General features: G+C 38.0%; 1 protein-coding gene across 1 annotated transcript; it reads left to right on the top strand.

The window, feature by feature from the left end:
* Nucleotides 1-4,397: 4,397 nt before the first annotated feature.
* Nucleotides 4,398-20,412, top strand: LOC121426881 (UDP-D-xylose:L-fucose alpha-1,3-D-xylosyltransferase 3-like). Its single transcript, XM_041623285.1, has 4 exons — nucleotides 4,398-4,577; nucleotides 10,071-10,207; nucleotides 13,935-13,995; nucleotides 19,243-20,412. The coding sequence occupies exons 2-4, from the start codon at nucleotides 10,181-10,183 to the stop codon at nucleotides 20,127-20,129; spliced, it is 975 nt and encodes a 324-aa protein (XP_041479219.1). The 5' UTR covers nucleotides 4,398-4,577; nucleotides 10,071-10,180; the 3' UTR covers nucleotides 20,130-20,412.
* Nucleotides 20,413-20,683: the final 271 nt, after the last annotated feature.

The following is a 20,683-nucleotide window of genomic DNA, read 5'->3' as shown; positions in this document are numbered from 1 at the left end:
CAACTGTCATTCAAACTTGTCACAATCCACGAATCTTCCCTGAAGATGGTAGAGGTCTACCGAAAATTTGGAGAGTGAATAAAAGAACTTAATTGTTGGCATTGCAAAAACTGCATTACTCGTGAATTTGTTTCGCATTCCTGATATATACATGTATATATATATACACACACACATGTATGTGTGATGAGATTCTGTTGGTCGGGGAACATGACTACTCCAAAGGATATTAAATGTTACTGATTGAGGAGTTGAGATTTACAGTACTGTCATGATTCAAATTTAATAATCCATCATCTAAAACTGTAAATATGAATTGATTGATATAATAATTAAAAAAAAACCATTTTACATACAAAATTTAAGCAATGAATAGTGACATTCGCTTGAATACAGATAGGTTCATGAAATTCGTAGGATCACCACCAGTGTGCTTTTAAATGCGAAGGCCCTCCCTGCAGGAATTTACCTATGCAGATGTGAGTGTGGGAGTAGGTGCATCTGTTAATGCCCATGGATGTATACGAATACAAACATGTAAAAATCATTGAAACTTGTTATTCTCTGCCATTGATTCAGATAATCAATACTTTGACAGATCCCATAACAAAACATACACGAAACAAAAGGTACAAAATACAAAGAAATACATAAGAAATTAAAAAAACAATAAAATACATTAATATTCACTGTGATATTATATTCTAAGGGCCGTACAATTATTTATAATGATGCAAATACTACTTGTACCAAAAATATAAACATTTTACCTTAAATTAACAAATTAAAGCATAATGATCCAAAATATGCATAAATTTGCATAATTCATTAGCCGGAAACAAAAATAACAATTTTTCCCGAAAGGTACACGTATGTATGCAGGATTTTGCAGTATTCATGTCTGTGAAAGCGAATATAATTAAAGAACATTGTCGAAATAATATTCTGAATTGTCAATTCGGCAGCCATTTTGTTTATGCAAATTAGGTGGTCAAAACATGAGAAATTAGCTTGGGAACCGATCTTATCAGATTCAGCATATTTGAATTGTGTGAAATAGTCCGGTTCCCAACTTTTACCCCAAAATGCTTCTTAAAGTTTATACAGGCCTCTTTTTCCAGAATGGCTCTAGTCTATGCGGTGTCGAAGGGCGAAATCAATCTTACCTTGCGAAACATTTCTCATACATTTCCCTTGCTCTTTTAGTCAATTGAAATAAACCGGATACATTCAAGCATTTTGTAACAATTTTGCCACCCAAATTGAACTTTTAACTCTTAGTAAACACAACCTTTACCCTTTTTTGTGCCAGCTGGATCTGAGGACATAACTGAATCATAACAAAAGTTTATATCAGACATCTCTAGCATTATTTCACTAAGTTTTTATCATATAAAGTAGGTTTACATTTCATTTTTCATTTAATACTTGTTTCTCCACACTTTTTCCAAGCTTGACAATGATTTACAAAATGAAAGTCAAGTCTAAGCCATTTTATGTAAATCACAGTTTAGTGTGAAGCAAATGTCATCACGATGGCTTCGATGTGTGGGGGGAGTGGGGTGGGGCGCAATGCACTCTTTGAAGTGTTTTGGGCAAGGAAAGAAGTTAAAAGGTAAAAGATATCTTTAAATCAATTTTACAAGCTAAATTCCACGTGTTCTTCATGATCAAGGTCTACTTTTATTTCATTCGCATAACTATTTCAAAGTTCTGCGCAAATCGTTTTTCACTAACTTTTCAAAAGTGGTGCTCACTCAAGCGGAAATATTTTTCGGCAGTTTTTGCTTAAATGGATCTGTACCAATGTTAAAATGTGGAAAAATATTCAGGATATTAGAAATGTATAATTTTACAGGATACTTTCTATTAAAGTGTAAACTTTTTTTTGATACGCACTGCACTCTAAAAACACTGAGTAAAATTTTACCCAATATTGAGTAAAAAGGGAACATGCATGTTTGCTGGGTATTTTTTTAACCCCATGTTGGGCTATTTCAACGCAACATTGCGTAAAATTTACCAAATATTGGGTATACTTTTACCCAACAAACATGCATGTTCCCAATTTACCCAATATTGTGTAAACCTTTTTTAGAGTGTGTAGACTAATTTATCCTGTGTATTAGTGATGTTCATCTTAAAAAAGTATTTTAACCCTAATAGGATATTTCAGACCAGAATATACAGGGGCCGCTGATTGCACGTCCTTAGAGCCGGATGTAAACTACAATACTGTAGATTTAAATCCCCCCCAAAAAATAATTGTTTATATTTTTATTAATTACTTATGCAAATAATTAATTTCCTATGTATTTTATTGTTTCTTCAATTCTTATGCATTTCTGTGTTTTTTAAAACTTTGTTTTCTATTGTTTTTTTCAATGAACTTTGTCGGGGACACTTTTGCGATCATAAATAGCATAAAATTAATCAATTTAAAAACCAACAAAAGTATAAATAATCATAACTTATGATTTTGGGGTCGAAAACATAATTTGCATCAAACTTGTACACGGAATCACGTTTTTTGAGCAACTTTGCGTCTTACATGCACTTACAAAATGCACCCAGGCGCCGCAAATTTGGTCTCAAAAGATGCTTAACCCTAAAAGGACGGGGGAGGGGGCATGATGCCCCTCTCCCCTCGTTTGGTTTGTTTACATGAAATGTTATCTTTGTGAAATGTAGATATGAATGAAACCTTATAACCAAGAAAAATATGAAATAATTTATGTTCAATTTACGTAACATGACTTTCATTCATTATTTGACATGTTTGATCAATGTTATCAGTAATAATTCCCAACATCGTAGAAGCAACAAGACATTTAGGCCTTTCTGATTTGTTGCCTCATTTAACTAATTCATCTCTCCTTTTCTCCATCTTGACCGTATAGGATTACCTTAACAAAATATTTTACTTAATGTCAAGTAGTCCCTCTGATGTGACATTTACTTTGGCACTTCAGAGCCAAGGGTGAAGCAGTGAACTTTGCTACTGACTGCCCTACATAATTAAGGGCCTCGTCTTACAATGGATGCGATCAACCTCGACTGTATGGAAATCCTATAATGCCATAGTTATTTCTACAGGAAATTTGTACAATGTTCTTTGTGAACAAAGAGAAGTATACGGTATGGTTAAGAAAACAATGAATGTATGAATAAAACAAAATAAAATATAATAAAACATAATAAGATACTCTGAACCAACGTACATTTTATAAGCCAGACGCTATACTGGCTTTTCATAGTTGCGATTGATCTGATCAATCGCAACTCTTTGTAAGATGGGGAACAGGTTTGATTATAATTCCAGTGGGGGTGTAGAAAGACAAGAATAAAAAAAGAAGAAAATCAATTAGATAATCAAACATTGGTTGGTGGTTAGTCAATGAGGTATTATGTAAACAACCGAATAGCATCGCCACAAGCTGGACTTTGATATCGATACAGTCACACGTAAGAAATCAATTCAAGCCAGATTCTATTTTTTTTTTGGGGGGGGGGGGGTTAAAATCACATTTTATTTCTTGCTCATTATAGATAACATGTAAAAATGATAAATAGCACGAAATCAATTACATACATGAATCAGAATTCATACAAAAACAATTTAAATTAATTTTGATTAAGTGGTATTTTCCAAGGTAAACTTAGAATCAATCTATATATTTATTTATCAATTTATAATCACAAAGGGAATATTATAATACAAAATACAATCTTCTACATGGTCCAGAAACCCCCATGGATATAATTATAAAAAAACGAACATATTTATTATAATCTATAGATATATCTCAAGTTGAACAGTATTATTTTCCCTTTACAATACCATCAAATCAAAATAATTGGAAATTATAAAAAAATGTATATATCAATTGATGAAAAAAGTGTCCAAAATGTCTTGTATTTTTTATTTTTTATTGAATTTTGTTCCTTTTTTTATTTGTCCAGAATAATCTAAATTCACATCTCTGAAAACAGCGAAGTCAGCACCAAGCGCTAATGGGTTTCCTTCTAAATTATTCAAATATAACGAATTGTATTCGGTCGCTTTTGTTATTTCTCGGAGGAAAAATAAAAATTCCCAAGAATTAATTTCTAACCTTGAATGTAACATTTAAATAATACATATCTTCCATTCCGGTCTAACAGGGCAAGTGGCGTACCGTGGGTCATGGCATGGGGGCACCAGCAAAAAAATTGAGTCACTTAGTGAGCGCGCGAAGCGCGCCCAGTTGCCAGGTATACTGACCTAATAGAGACATTTTAAGGACAGTGCCATTAAACGGATATGTATTTCTCCATTTCCCCTTTTTAGGTCAGCCGATGGGGGGGGGGGGGGGGGCACGTGCCCCCCATGCCCCCCGTAGTTACGCCACTGAACATGGCAAATAGTGTGATAGATTGGATCGATCTGTGTCACCTTCATCCAGTGTGTCTGTGGCAGCATGTGTAACACAACTCGCCACTGAAACAAAGTCTTCCGAGGTGTGTGTGTGTGTTTTTCAGGTTCTATTTTCAATTGACGATACGAACGACGGGACAGGAGAGCGATACATCTTCACGTAAGTTAACAAGAGGGCAATTCCTTAAATTAATCCACCTTTTTGTACATCCGACCCCCAATTTTTCTCAAGTTTTACTTCACTTCATAAATAGACCAAGTCAGGGTCCTTTGAGAATATTACAGACTGTCAAGAGAACAAGAAATCAGAGACAGACAATTTTATGAAGGCCCCAACGATAGGGGGTCGGACGTACATATTTTATGGAATTGCCCAATATTATTACTCGATCTGGGTTCAGATAAAGATAAATTAGAGTTTAAATTTTGTGTGAATAACATTGTATTGCCATGGAATTCATCGAATGGGATACAAGCGATACCAGACAGAATCCACGAGCAAAATAAACTTTTTTTTATTAATATTTATAACGCTGTTTACTATAATCGTGTACTATTCAATAAGTTATTTAAAATCTTAAACAACAATTCATTACTTAAATATCTAAACTTCAATAACTTAACGATGGTTGTTTCGAATGTTAAATATTTGTTTAAACAAGCAGTTAAACAGCTACAATATATACTGAAGAGTTCGTATAGTAAAACAGCGTTGCATAACGAATTCAAACAGTGTTTTTACTGTGTTATGAATGGTCCACATATCGAGCAATATTGGCACTAAAGAGTGGAATGTTTCGTCTATTCTATGAAGAAAATTCATCTTCTTATATAATTTGAATCATATTTAATGATTATTAATAAGCCCGTGTAATACGGCACGATATTGCATATTATAGATCTTTAAAATTAAATTCGTCAAATTTCGGCGCATCGTAAAATAGACTGCCATTGTACAGACAAGTCATGAATACGCGCGTTTTTTATGATAGCTTAAAGCCCTATACGACAGTTTGTATTTGTGTATGAAAGAAGTGTCCTATAGAATTTCCCTCGTGAGTATAGTTCTTCATGTAAATATACTTGACCGTGAGATTTGATAATAAATTCAATATAAATTCAAATATACACACGTAGGCCTAAAACGAGGAGTGTATAGTTATAAATTGATTATCAGCGGGAATAGATTGTAAAACAACTTTTAAGGGGGAAGTTCACCTTTATTTATATGACAAACAGTTTATTGTTAAAAAGCAGAAAAATAATTAAGAATATTGGTGAAAGTTTGGGGAAAATGCATTATATATTGAGAAAGTTATTAGAATTTCAAGTTTTTGATTATTTTGTGACGTCATAAACGAGCAGCTGCCCCATTTGTTATGTAATGTAAAATGCAGAGATTTTATTTGTTTTAATGAAAAACGGCGCATATAGTCTCACCCTGCTATGCAGGTGAGACAAAAAATGTTATATGACTCTGTTTACAACCACTTTCTGTTCTTCACTCAGATTTGGATTGTTGTCAATAATGATCACACGTCTCATCATCTCCAGATATATGTGGCGTAAATTTTATTTTCCTACGACATATGCTATGCTCAGAATAAGAAAGTATGCAATTTGAAAGATAATAGGGACAATCTGAAAATAAATTTCTCAAACCTACCAATATAAACAATATACCACATAAACTTATGTGTCAGGGACCGCGTGTACGTTTTTGTACACGGTTTTGGGAAAAAAGGTGTGAAGGGGTGAGGCTCTTCTGAATCGTGTCATTTGACAAAATATAAAACCCTCAAAAAAAGTTCCGCAACTCAAGTTTGAATGCTAATAAATTTCTTAGTGTGCCATCATCATATGTAAAAGTGGTATCATTTGAAAGTATGATTATTCCTCTTTACGATCATGTGTCATTTGTAATTCTATACTATCATAAAATACACAGACATGATAAATATGCAGCAATGTAAAAATGAAATGTTGCAAAATTCGTTGCCATGTCATGTTTGAGTTCTGCAACTCAAACTGCAAGTTTGAGTGCTAATAAATTTCTTAATGTGCCATCATCATGTGTAAAAGTGATATCTTTAGAAAGCATGATTATTCTTCTTTACAATCATATGTCATTTGTAATGCTAGTGTTATCATGAAATACACAGACATGATAATACGCAGCAATGTTACACATGAAATGTTGCAAAATGCGTCGTTTGCAATAGCGAATTTCCAATTGTTTCGATGATGGACCGAGTGCATTCACTGTCACCTACAGAAATGGAGACTCTTGTTAGAAATCAATGCATTTTGCAACATTTCACTTCTGACTTTTCTCGATGTTCAGGGTGATTGCATATTCCATGATTACATAATCACAGCAAACATGGCAAATGGCATATCATTGTAAAGAAGAATAATTTAGCTTTCCAATGATACCAGTTTCATCTTTTATACTTCATTAATCAAAAAGATATCATCCCCAAAAACTGAGTTGCAAAACTTTTTTTGAGGGTATATAAGAAAAAAGGCGGATGGAATTAAAATATATTTGCCTTTGTCCAGCAACTCATTTTCTCTGATAACGTGCATCATTCCCCATGTATAAAAGCAGTTACTTATTGTTTTAAAGTCTTTTGTGATGACGCGCTTGAAAATGACAATGACCAGGGCATTTGTTCCAATATCGCCCATAGTGTGGCTATTGGAGAAAAACATACAAATGTACAAAATCATCAATAGCAAACATTTAACAAATAATGATAAAAACCCCAAACAAATTAGCATTACAAATATTTTGATAAATATTGTTGAAATAATGGATAGGTACCCTGAAGATTAAAATATATATAAAAAAGAATAAAAAAGAAGGTCCTGCGTCGGTTGTGGTAGTATAAAGCAAAATACAATGTGAATAAAAACAACCGTAGATAGAAAAGTTGATCAAATTTTCGCCCATAGGGCTTCATCAGGAAATGATGAATTTATTAGTCAACAACACCAAGAAACGCAGTGCGCAAAACGCAAAGCGTAAAAAACAACGCGCTAAGAGGTAAGACGCGAAGCGCAACAGTACAAAAGAAAAGAGAGAAAGAGAGAAAACAAAGAAAAAAGAAAGAAAGGGGAAGGGAAGAAAAAGAAGAAAGCCGGGGAGACAAAAGGAAGAGAGAAAACTGAAAAAGAAAAAGAAAACCGACTAGAAGAAAAGAGAGAGAGGGGGAGAGAAGGGGCAGAAATAGAGGACAGCTGGGGAGAAAGAAAGAGAAGAAAAAGAAAGGGAAGGACAACAGAATCAAAGGAAGAAAACAAGAAAGGGAAGCAAGAGAGAGAGAGAGAGAGAGAGAGAGGGAGAAAAGAATATCACATCACGGGAAAAGAATGGAAAGACGCATTCATTCCATCAGGTTGGAGAGAGCCGAGTGAGTGGATGAGGCGTTCCTCCTTCTCTTTCCTTATCCCATCTGAACGAAAACCAGCCAGAAGAACGCACACCTTGAAGTACCCGATGTTATGGTCTGGTTGGTTGAAATGATGGGCTACCGGCAACTCTGCTGACTTGATCCTGATGGAGCGAAGATGTTCGGTCACTCTGTCAGCTAGCCTCCTCTTCGTTTCTCCGATGTAGATCTCCTTGCACTTCGAGCAGTAGATGCAATATATTCAATCCTTGGTGACACATGTAAAAGAGCCGTGGATATGCCAAGTACCCTTTGGTCCGGATATCTCTGTCACTGAAGAAATGACACCACACGTGTTGCAGCGAGGTCTACTGCATGGTTTGCTTCCGACACCACATGTAGCATTGATTGGAATGAGCTCGGATTTCACGAGGAGCTGGCGTAGGTTCTTGTAAAGAAATTATTTTAAAGTATAGTGTAAAGAAATAATTTCTTAACACAATATTTAAAATAAAAGAGTTGCCAAAGCTGTTGTACATGTATAGCCTCACACACATTTGTATACTTTCTCCCATACGTTTACTGTATCAAAGCACTAGCTTTGTATAAAAGCAATAGCATTGATCCAGCTGAGGCATGGCGGCTTGTCATTGTTCAAAACCCAACTTCACCCGACAGAGGAAATTATAATTGGTATGGTGTCGAAAATCTGACGGTCAATTTGATCAGGCTCGCCCTAACCATTAACCCGTCTCTGTGGTCTAGTGGTTAAGGCACCGGCGTTCAAAGCTGGGGGCCCGGGTTCGATTCCCGGCAGAGACATTTTTTCGGCATCACCAATTTTTCCAAAGGGTAGATAGCTCTGGGGAACCTTGATTGAAGCTACGCCTACCATTGTTCTCTTCATCCATTTCTTTACACAATATCTAAAATAAAAGAGTTGCCAAAGCTGTTGTACATGTATAGCCTCACACACACACACATATATATATAAGCAAATGGATGAAGAGAACAAAGGAAGGCGTATCTTAAATCAAGGTTCTCTAGAGCTATTTACCCTTTTTGAAAAATTGGTGATGCCGAAAAAATGCCTCTGCCGGGAATCGAACTCGGGCCCCCAGCTTTGAACACTGGTGTCTTAACCACTTGACCACAGAGACTGGTAAGTGGCTAGGGCGATTCCGATCCGATTGACCGTCAGAGAGACAGATTTTCGACACCAACTATATAATTTCCTTTGTCGGGTGAAGATGGGATTTGAACGATGACAAGCGGCCATGCCTCTGCTGGATCGAAGCCATTGCTTTGATACAGTACACGCATGGGAGAAAGTATGCAAAATCAACACTCGTAGTGCAGTCACTATTCAAGCACCGTAAGTGCTAAATTAGCACTTCATTTTTTACAGAGTACAACAACACAGAATTAGGCCTAAATGTATCGAAAATGACCGTCATACGACAATGAACAGCAGGGAGGGTCTTTGTCGACAATTGTTAAACCGGGACATCCCCCTGGGATTTTCCGCCCATGCCTCCAAGTGTACCATCATGCCGAATAAAGTTGAATATATTAAAATGTCTTTAATTAAACATTCATTCATTTAATAATATCTGATATTTTGTCAGGGTAGCCCATTCATCAATGACTGTTCTCCCATTCGGCCCTGAATAATGATAAACATATTTGCGCCAAACATGCATGCACAGAACGGCTCAAATAAAAAAGTTCACTGAAAATTCAAAAGCACAAACGAAGCAAGAACGAGTAATCGTTAGAAAGATATGAAGATATCAGTAAAAGTTGTCTCAAGACTTACCACGTCATGGTGATTGACAAACGACACAAACTAAAATACGTGGTAGGGTTATTTTCGCCAAAAATTCGGTGGTGTTCGTCCGTATGACCTTTACAAGCATAGATAGTCACTTTATCCAGGTTCTTTTTCAGCATTAAACAATTAATGGGGGAGGGGGGGGGGGTAAAAAGATATACAGCACTATCCTAACCACAGATCACACGGAGCTCACATATTATAGATTGGGCTGCATCGAGATATTCCGGGAACAAAATGAAAATCAAAGTGGAGTTCTTTGGAAATATTAACATCATTATGGCCGGCAGAATAATAAAAAGATATATAATATAATAAAATAATTTCGGGGAATCGCTAGTTCACTTTACCCACTCGTAAAGATATCATGAGAATAACACGGCCTCCTATACACTCAGACTTTCCGACATTCTTGCCACTACAGATGGTGTGACGTATATCCTCTATGGGGATTGGCTGGATAACTTTGCCCAGATTCGAAAGAATGCCCAGCACTGGACTTGGGTGGTTGCTAAAAATCGGCTAAAAATCAAGATGAGAAGAACAACACTGCATGCAGGAGTAAGTATACTAGTTATCGGAACATATATAATGGGGCGTCGTGGTCTAGCGGTAATGACTCTCGTCTTTCAATGTGAGGGACGTGAGTTCGATTCCCAGTCAGCAGAGGCGGACCCTGACCCGGAGGAGACATAACATCGGAGGGGCACAGCATTGTTCACAAACAATATAGTGCCCCTCAAATCATTGTCTCCTCATACAGGGCCACTGCAAGTCAGCAAGAATTTACCCACATTGTACTGCATTCAACCCAGGTGAGATGAATGGGTACTCGGTAGGAAGAAAATTCTCGAATGCCCGGGCGGCTGCAGGTAGCACAGCTGTAGCAGCGCTTGAAATACAGTAATGGCTTTGATAGTTCAGGATTCCGTCTTACAATGAGTTAAGATTGATCTAATCAATCTCAACAGTATATAAATACATCCAGACAATATTTTTCTATAGGAAAACAACGAGAAGCACCCTGAATTGTCAAGACATCGATGGCTGTATGTATATTTGTACACATCATATCTAGAAAACATTTCAAACAAACATGCATGTTGTATATTGACTTTGCCGGCTTTCCATTGATAATGTTTGATCGGATCAATCGCAACTCTTTGTGCAACAGGGCCCAGGGCCTCCTCTAACAAAGATTTACAATTGATCAGATCGGCCTTAACTACATCCCGTCAATGGCACGTTTTCTTGAAAATTTGCACAAGGTCATTTGTAAAGAAAGCGAAAAACACTCCAATTGAAAAAAAAACCGATGGATGCATGAAAATGTATATATCTTGAATATGTATTTTAGATGTTGGCATTGCCGACTTTCCATAGCTGTGGTTAATCGGATCAATCACAACTTTGTATAATGGGGCTCTGCGATTGTTTTTTTTTGTTCGTGTGACTGTGACATTGTTAGCAAGATTTCACCATGTCTTTAACCTGTACTGAGACACCTTTTTTTTATTTGTATACATGGATTTTCCCTCGCTCTGTGACTATAGTTTCAAGAAACTTGCCTATAATTCCAAATCAAACACTTTGACCAAACAAAAACTTGTAGCAAACGTTCAGCCATTAAGCATGACTAAATAAGTAATACATAAGTCTTTGCGAAACACCCCATTACTGGCGGATCCGAAGCCGGCCCGTACCACCCCCCCCCCCCCTTTGAGAAGCGAAATTAAAATTTGTAATGTAAAAATGCCATTAAACAAAAATGTACCCCCCTTTTTTGCAGTCAAATTTTTCCTCGGAAACTCGGAAAAGTGTGCACCCTTTTGGAAAATCTTGGATCCGCCCCTGATCCCCATGCCAATTAAACTCACTCCCAGCAAACCCCATCGAAGAAGTAATTACAATCAAACACGATTCCCCTCCCCCTCCAAACCAAACGCCACTCCATTTGTGACCAATTAGAAGCTTGTCTTTGGGACTTGATCAGTTGCAACACTTGTTTTAAGGAAATAAACTTCATTATAACTGCATGGCAAACTCATTAAAAGGGAAGTTCACCCTGAAGAAAAGTTTGTCTCATGCGAACATACCCCCCCCCCACATCCAATAATAAAATACAATTTCGACGTTTTGAGGAAAATCCATCAAATATTAATAAAGAAAGTAGAATTTTAAAAGTTTTTGATGTGTTACGTCATTATACGTGCAGCTGTCCCATATTATGTAGGCCCTAATATAAAATACATGAATTGAATTGTAATGATGACTAAACGTCTTTCCTAGCGCGATAGCTCAGTCGGTAGAGCGGAAGTTTCGGATTCTGGTGACCCGGGTTCGATTCCCAAGTGGTGTGCTAATGCCCTTTGGTAAGGCATTTATCCTCATTACCAGGTCCCTCGGAAAAGACCTTAAGCCGTTGGTCACCTGGTTGCTTTCTCAGCAGTCAAGTAAAAATCTCGGTATAAACCCTATCAGGAGCGGGTAAGAAATCATTTGTCTATTGATATACTGAAGATACAATAAAAAACATTTTCCATTTTTGGTAAAATTGTATTTAATTGATTTTTTTTTTACTACACAGTATAATGGGGAAGCTAGTCGCATATTACGTTACAAATCAAAAATATAACATTTTAATCAATTTTTTAATTATTGGTGGATTTCCTGCAAACCTACAACAATATTTGACGCGTCGTGGTCTAGTGGTTCTGACTCTTGCCTTTCAAAGATAGGGTCGTGGGTTCGAATCCTAGCCATGGCGTGTTTCCCTTTAGCAAGAAATTGTTCTACACTGTGCTGCACTCGACCCAGGAGAGGTGAATGTGCACCCGGCAGGATTAGTTCCTCGAATGCTTGAGCGCCTAGGCAGCCCAGCTAAAGCCGGGGTAATAGTAGCAGGGCCCATTGGGAGAACAGTTTTCGGAACTGAAGTGGCTACCCTCCACTGTAAAAAAAACAACGAAGTGCTAATTTGAGCACTTCCAGTGCTTGTATAGTGCACTGACAGCATTACCAGTGCTGATTTTCTAGTTCAAATTTAAGCTAGAAAGTCAGCAGTCGAAGTGCTGTCACTATACAAGCACTCTAAGTGCTAAATTAACACTTCATTTTTTACAGTGTCGGTAAATATAACGCTTTTATTATTATTATTATTGGATTATTTTGTTACAAGCAACATATTATTATCTGTTATATTTACAATAAACTATATAATACAATAAATTTGCAATAACGGTTAAAAGCTACTGAAATTATCATCTTTTATTGGCTGATTATAAACGTGTAATATAGAAATTGTGCACTGTTTACTATAACAAGCCTCTATGAAACGGGTCCTATAAGAGGTAAAACCTGATTTCTGTGCGCTTTGTATCTGATAAAAAGGCGCAATATAAATGAAGTGTATCATTTATTATTATCATTATCATCATTATTATTTCAGACGAGAATAATCCCTTTGAAGGATAAAAATCATCTAAACTTTTTGAATTATTTAAATATCATTTTGTCTCAGTAATCACTTTTGTTATCGACATCTGAAAGATTTATGAAGAATATTATTGCATTGCAGTTTCAGCTATACATGGCATGTATTGCCTACGAAAAAAATGTATTCCCTTTAATAGTATTCTCTCAATCTTAACATCAACCATGCAAAAGAACCAACATAATCAAGGGCTTTGTCACACCAACGAAATTAATTCCAAACCGATCAAAGATATTGCGTTATTTTGACTAATAATAATATTCCGCATTTATATAGCGCTTAATACATCGGCACGACGTCTCTAAGCGCTTTACAGACATATTATTTGTTACCCCGGTCATCGGATCCTTGCATGCCCGCATACAATGTATGCACCTTCTCCACTCCCTGGGGAGCATTCCAACAACAGTTCCAAGACTCAATTGCTAGGCATACTACATATTAAAGGCTTTCACATCCTACCGGGTACCCATTTAACACCTGGGTGGAGAGTGGCAAAGTGTGGATTAACGCCTTGCCAAAGGACGCTAGGCCATGGTGGGATTCGAACACACGACCCTCTGATTACAAGGCGAGAGTCAGAACCGCTACACCATGAGGCCTCCACATAATGGCATAATCTTCAATCAATTTGGAGTTTGGTACATCGGTGTGGCTGCTTCACCCTAATATAGAGCATTCCTAGCAACATGTAGGACAAGGTAAACATGCGTTGCTTCAATACGGTTCGAAACATTGACTAGCTTTACATGACTCTAATGTTTGTTTTTCTCTTGATATCTTGTTCCCATGCAGATAAATGTCGTTCTTGTGGTATTTCTGGCTGCGGCAAGTTTTTACTTGGGATGGCATTCAGGTACATGTTTTTATTTGTTCTTTTGTTCCGACTAGACAATTTGATCCTAGATTTTGATATGCTTACATTGTCTTGTATGATTATTTATCAAATATGAATAAATAAGTAAACATAAGAATATACAATTAGGGTTAGTTCCCTCAATATGCTCTATTTTTGGATCAAAATGCAATAAACATGGTGTTTAATTTGGAAGAAAAACAACGAAAATATCCGTATTGATATCAAATACACCTTTCAGCCTGTGGAACGCCTCTGGAAGTCTACCTTGTATTACGCAATTCAATATAGCAGCAGTGCTGATTTTGAAAACAATGATTGATAATGAATTAACCAAAATACCATTCATAATAATAAGAGACTGTTTATTGATCCTAATTTACCTTTGACCTTGATCATGCGACTGACAAGACTCGTACAATACGATCAGTGATGATTGAATACCCTAGCTTATATTCACGTTTCATGAACTAGATCAGTATCTTTAAAAGTTATGATGGCAATTCAACAAATACTCCAAAATGGTCAGAGTTTATTGACATAAATGACATTTGACCTTGCTCACGTGACCTCAAACTCACACAGCATGTTCAGCGATACCTAATTGATCTAATATGTCCATGTTTTTTTTAAAATCAGATCTACAAACTATAAGTTATTGCAAATTAAACAAATATGCCCAACATGGCCAAAGTTCCCTATAACCCTATAACCTTTCATCTTAATCAAGTGGCCTGAAACTCAGGCAGAATGTATAGTCACACACCGATACCATTCAGTCCAATTTTCGTGAGCTAGATCCATAAACCTTTACAATTATGACATTTCAGAAACGTAATCTTGGTTGAAATATCGATGTTGATTCCCCCAACATACATGGCCTAAGTTCATTGACACTAAATGACCTTTGGCCTCGGTATGTGACCTGAAACTCGAGCAGGATGTTCAGTATTACTCGAATTTTACATATCCACGTTTCATGAACTAGGTCTACAAACTTCCAAAGTTATGATTCAAGCGGAAAAGTAGTGCCTATATTATAGTCTCGCACTTAAAGGTCAAGTCCACCTCAGAAAAATGTTGATTTAAATCAATAGAGAAAAATCAGACAAGCACAATGCTGAAAATTTCATCAAAATCGGATATAAAATAAGAAAGTTATGATATTTCAAAGTTTCGCTTATTTTCAACAAAATAGTTAAATGAACGAGTCAGTTATATCCAAAGGAGAGAGTCGATGTCACTCACTCACTGACAATTTTTTTTTATTGTTTGAATTATACAATATTTCAATTTTTACGAATTTGACGATTAGGACATCCTTGCCTGAAGCACAAAATGTGAAAATAATGGAATTCCAAATGTTCAGGGAGGAATGAAACTTCATTTCACATGACAATGACAAGAAAATAAAAATATTTCAGATTTCATATAATAAAATACAAAAGAAATAGTGAGTGAATGATGTCATTAGTCCCTCATTTGCATACCGACCGAGATTATAACTGTTTTGTGAAATGAAGCAAAACTTAAAAATGCCATAACTTTCTTATTTTACATCCGATTTTGATGAAATTTTCTGTTATGCTTGCTGAATTTTCTCTTTTTATTCAAATCAAGTTTTTGTTTGGGTGGACTTGTCCTATAAAAAGGAGCTAAAATTTTCATCATTAATACTATGAGTTTTGACATAGGACCAGGACATCCTTATACGACATGTCATGAAAATGATGACTGTCTTCCTATTCCTCTTGCTGAGCGCGAGATGAAACAAAAGGGACAATTTAATTCTTGAATTAATATCATATTTTTAATGCCTAATGAGGGCGGGAAGTCTGATGATATTATGGCATAAAAAGTGGACATTTCACTTTTCTAAGTTTATATATTTTAACCATAAATGCGAGAGCAAATCGCGGGCTAACATTTTTTTTATAAAAGGGGATTTTAAGTAGTTTGTTATATAATCAATATGCAAACTGAAATGCCAGCGTGCAGCGCTAGCTGATACGTTTGGAAAATCACACCTGAACTTTATCTTGAAAGTTTTATGGAATACACGAAAATGATAAGTACCTGATAAATCAAAATTTGCGAGCGCGCAGCGCGAGCAGCAATTGTTGATAAAATTTTTCAGACCATGAAAGTAACATTTTTACAGAGCATTTTAAAAAATCAATTTGTAAATCGCACAAAATAATGAAAGTTCGATTTCCGAGGTGAATTTTTTTTGTATATTGCCTTCCAAATTTGATATTTGAGCTCCATATTGAACAAGATTATGTAAATCACCTAACATGCAGGCAATGCGAGCGGGAAGCGCGAGGGAAAATTTGATATAGAGGCAAGAAAGATTCTTGCTCCAACAATAGAAGAGGGGGCCCTCGGTCCCCTGGATCCGCCTATGGGGACAAGGGGCGGGAAAATTTGACAAGGAAAAAAAAAAGGTTATCATCCCAAAAGTACGGTCATCTCGTCCCAACTCATGTTTTATTTCGATTTAGAATGATGTATTTATTACCGTTAAAGACAGAAAATAGTAGGGGAGCATTTGATATTGTTTCCCCATACTATTTCTAGTAGGGGGGGACACGCCCCCCCCCCCCTGAGATGTCCCATGCTACGGACATCATACGATGCCAGGGCAATTGTCGGCCGATTTACCTTTACACTTCGCATCTTGTTTTGTGTAGTGTACAGACGCGCTGAGAGCTGTACATGCGTAAGGCCCCCATCTCACTAGGATGGCGATCATGGCGATCTGTCTAAATCCCGCAAAGCGTCGCAGAATCGTCCTCGAATTCTATTTTTAGCCTGCGAGGCGATTGCACTACAACTTCACTGCGACGGACCTGCGCTGAAGGCGATGGTAATACGCTGATAGTACGACGCTGCCACTCTCTTGCCACGATTTGAGGCAGATGTGATGCGCTGCTTCTGCGATCAAAGCGACCGTACAACGAGGCCCATACGCTAATTAGGACCTCGGTACGGTGGTGCCATGAATGGAACGATTGTGTTACGTTCATGATGGGCTCTTGAAACGATTTCAAGCAATCGGCATATTGATCGCGGCACATGAGACATTTTTCAGTCGACTGCCAACCTCCGACCAAGATGGATGTCCAGAATTTGGTTGGACTTATACATCTTAGCAGTATACAACAACTTCAGTTAGAAGTTGAATACGAGGACCTGATACGAGGACAGTAGGAGGAGGCCAAAAAGATACTGGGTCCGATCATGGCTGTCACTTAAGTCATTATATACAATATATATTAAAATTTCACTCAAAAGATGTCGATGGGCCTAATAGTTAATATGAGGGATGCATACAGAATTTCATAAAAGAGCATAAAAATGTTTTATATTTTGTTGATTTTTTTCCATAAAAGTTTGTCACTCAAAATTGTTAGGTAAATTCCTTTCAAATTTGCTTTCAAGAAGTAGTCTACTGATGTGAGAGCACTCATAAGGGGGGGGGGGCACAATGCCAGAATCCCCATAAAGTGTGCTTTCCCAATCAATACATCAGTGATCGAATCATTAAAATTTTAATATTGTTTACTGTCACTGTAGTTAGAATTCATTCTATTTTTAAAACATATTCAATTTATATATTTTTGCGGAGGTAACCCATTTCGTCATCAAGACATGCGAGCGTCTTTTTTTTCTCTCTTTCAAGCTGGCTCAGCAGTTAGATTTTCATCCTCCTACTATACCTCCTCCTCCTCCTCTACCACCACCATAACCTCTTGTTCGCTTCCTCTTGGACCGCCGGCATAACAGATTGGGCAGCTTCCCTTTTTGGTCCTTTTTCTGGGAAGTATATTTGAAAACGTCGTGGTGTCGCCTCGTAATCTGTTGAAAATGTGATAATCCGCTACCATCGGCACGTTGTTTCATAGCAGCGCAGACGGTCGCTGCTCAATCGCTGGCCAGTCATCAGCGGCGCAGCAAAAGCGCAACGCGAATGCCTGCAGCGGGCTGAGAACGTGTGCCACATGCCACCCAAAGAGAAAGCGTCGTGGTGGAAACGGTGTGAAGCGTGTCGAGCGCAAGGCAGTCGCCTCGTAAACGGAAGCAGCGTAGCAGAATTGTCTTGGGAACGGGCCTGAAAAACACGGGCGATCGGTGCCGCTTTTAATGCGCTTCTACTACGCTTTGTGCGTTGGAGCTCCGTTACAGCTACGAATATGTCGTTTGTAATACGCTCTTGACTCGATTATGATGCGCTTTAGCACCTCCGCGATCTCGCTACGTAAGTTTTGAACATGTTCAAAATTTTGTGGCGACCAGGAAGATGGTGGCGATCCTTGCCGCTTCAGAAAAGATCAAGGAACGACGGAGAAGATTGAAAAGATCAAGCCACGTTCAAGCTACGATTTACCACGCTTTGTCGATTTTTGACGATCGCAGCGGAATCGCCATCTAGTGAGATGGGGGTATAAAGGCCTCGGACCCGGGCCTCGCATATTTTCGCGACGGTACATATATCGGTCGCGAAATTATTTTTTCCACCGCAGTTCCCGACACTAATATGAATATGCATGACTTGTCATTAATGAAAATTTGATAAAATGTTTACGAAGTCCACGCACGTGCGTAATCTTATTCAGAAGACGCAAGTCACGAATATTCATATTGGCGTCCGGAACTGCGGAGGGAAAAATAATTTCGCATACCGGTCGGAAATCAGACGGTTAGTGACTAATTTATGGACAGACATCGGTCGATAATCGGTAGATGTCTGTCCGATATCTGCTCTCAAGGACTTGACTTCCGATGCTAGAGATCGGTTGGTTCACGGCCGGACATCGGACGATACTTGAACCATGGACCTATATACTATACTGTGTATACTAGGTCTATGCTTGAACGATGTGTCAAGGATGGGTTAGACATCGGACAATAGCACAATAACCTACTATAGCTGAGAGCCCCGGCCATTGGACGATGAGCACGGGCGTCCGGCCGACCGGCAACCAGTCCAAAATGGCCAAAACACATTGAAAGTACATCGTAAACCTAATCGAACTGGACTGCACAAACAACTTTGAAGCTACATGACAAGTACTCCATGGCACTAACAGTATATGGAGGCATAACAAACACGTAACAAACAACATGAATAATTGTGCGCGCACGTCCTTTTGGAGTACGTTTAACTGTATTCCGTTTCTCCATTAACTGTTATCATTTATTCATTAATTTATTCTTATTTTTTATCTGTTGCTTATCATAAAGGTGCTGACTCGAATAGAAAGGTACCAAACCTGCGCTACGTAAGCCAACCTTCAACAAGACCGACGACAGCACTTCTCATCAAATCACCACGGCGGAATAGTACGTCTAAAGAGCACTTGCAAACGGTGAAGCCCACTTCATCCCAATCTAGGGAAACACCAAGACCTTGGGTGATACTAGCAACCACTAATCAAGCCTTCTTGGATTTCACGGAGAACTGGCTCGAGAGTTTGAAGCGAAGCAACATCACTGACCATGTGACTATAATAGCTGAAGACAACGCAACGCGTCAAGCCCTCGCCAATCGGAAGGATATCAAACTTGAAATATTGCTGACGGATAATGCGAATCTCCCTTCCAAATTCCTATCCTTCGGGTCTCGCGATTACATCCGACTGGTTAACAAAAGACCAAGCTACATCCTGTCTTACCTAGAAAAAGGCGTAGATGTCCTCTTTTCTGATGTAGATACAGTTTGGCTGAAGAACCCTTTGTCATTCTTCACGGGCGACTACGATTTGTATATCGGAAGGGATATATACGATAACCCAAAGGCACCAGACGTGGCGTGCGCAGGGTTCGTATACTATTCCGCCACGAACGCTACCATTGATCTGCTCTTAAAATGGATTCGTAGCATTCACGATAGGCCAGGAGTACCTGACCAAGAACTCCTGAATCATTGGTTACGTAACCATGCCACTCGCCAGACGCTCAATGTCAAGTATCTGGATCAAAGACAGTTCCCAAACGGAAATGATTATTTCAACGCAAAATGGAGGATGAAAAACGCCGACGTCGAACCTATCGTGGTTCATAACAATTGGATTAAAGGACACGATGTCAAGATAAAACGGTTTAAGAATGTTAGCTTATGGTATTTATGATGTGAAGAAATGCAGGTTTCGAAACAGCATCGTGTATTCATGGAGTATTCAAAGAAAAAAGAATTATTGGTGTAGTTTATGTATTTAATCCGGGTTGACACATTAATTAGAAGAAGGGTTTAGAAGACTAGTGAAGGCATGATGGGATGTGGTAAATAAACTCAATTTTGTCAAGAAGAGAATCACGCCAAAAAGGCATACAACAGGGACTTATCAAGGATTTTATAGAAGTGGGCAAGTTGTTGGCAAAATAATGCACTTGTCAAGGAGGAGGGAGAGGATGGGGCCGGGGGGGGGGGGTGGGGTAGAAGAGGACAGGGAGCTGTAAACAACAGGGTAATGTAACTGTTGGAGTGTTTCGTATTTACTATGGAGCCGCTCTCGACAAGGCACCAATTCCTTTGAAAATGCAGGTCAAATCACAATGGAGATCTGAGAGGCTTTGTCGAAAACTGGTGGACCGTACGACAGCAGCGTAGTGTCAAAGGATCTGAACAACGACATACGGGCAATTGTTCGTCCGGTGCAAATATTCGGATGATCTGCTATCCCGG

Source organism: Lytechinus variegatus, chromosome 13 (genome assembly GCF_018143015.1).
Source record: "Lytechinus variegatus isolate NC3 chromosome 13, Lvar_3.0, whole genome shotgun sequence".
Lineage (NCBI taxonomy): Eukaryota > Metazoa > Echinodermata > Echinoidea > Temnopleuroida > Toxopneustidae > Lytechinus > Lytechinus variegatus.
The sequence above is the reverse complement of the archived record's forward strand: the minus strand, read 5'-3'. Positions and strand labels throughout refer to the sequence as shown.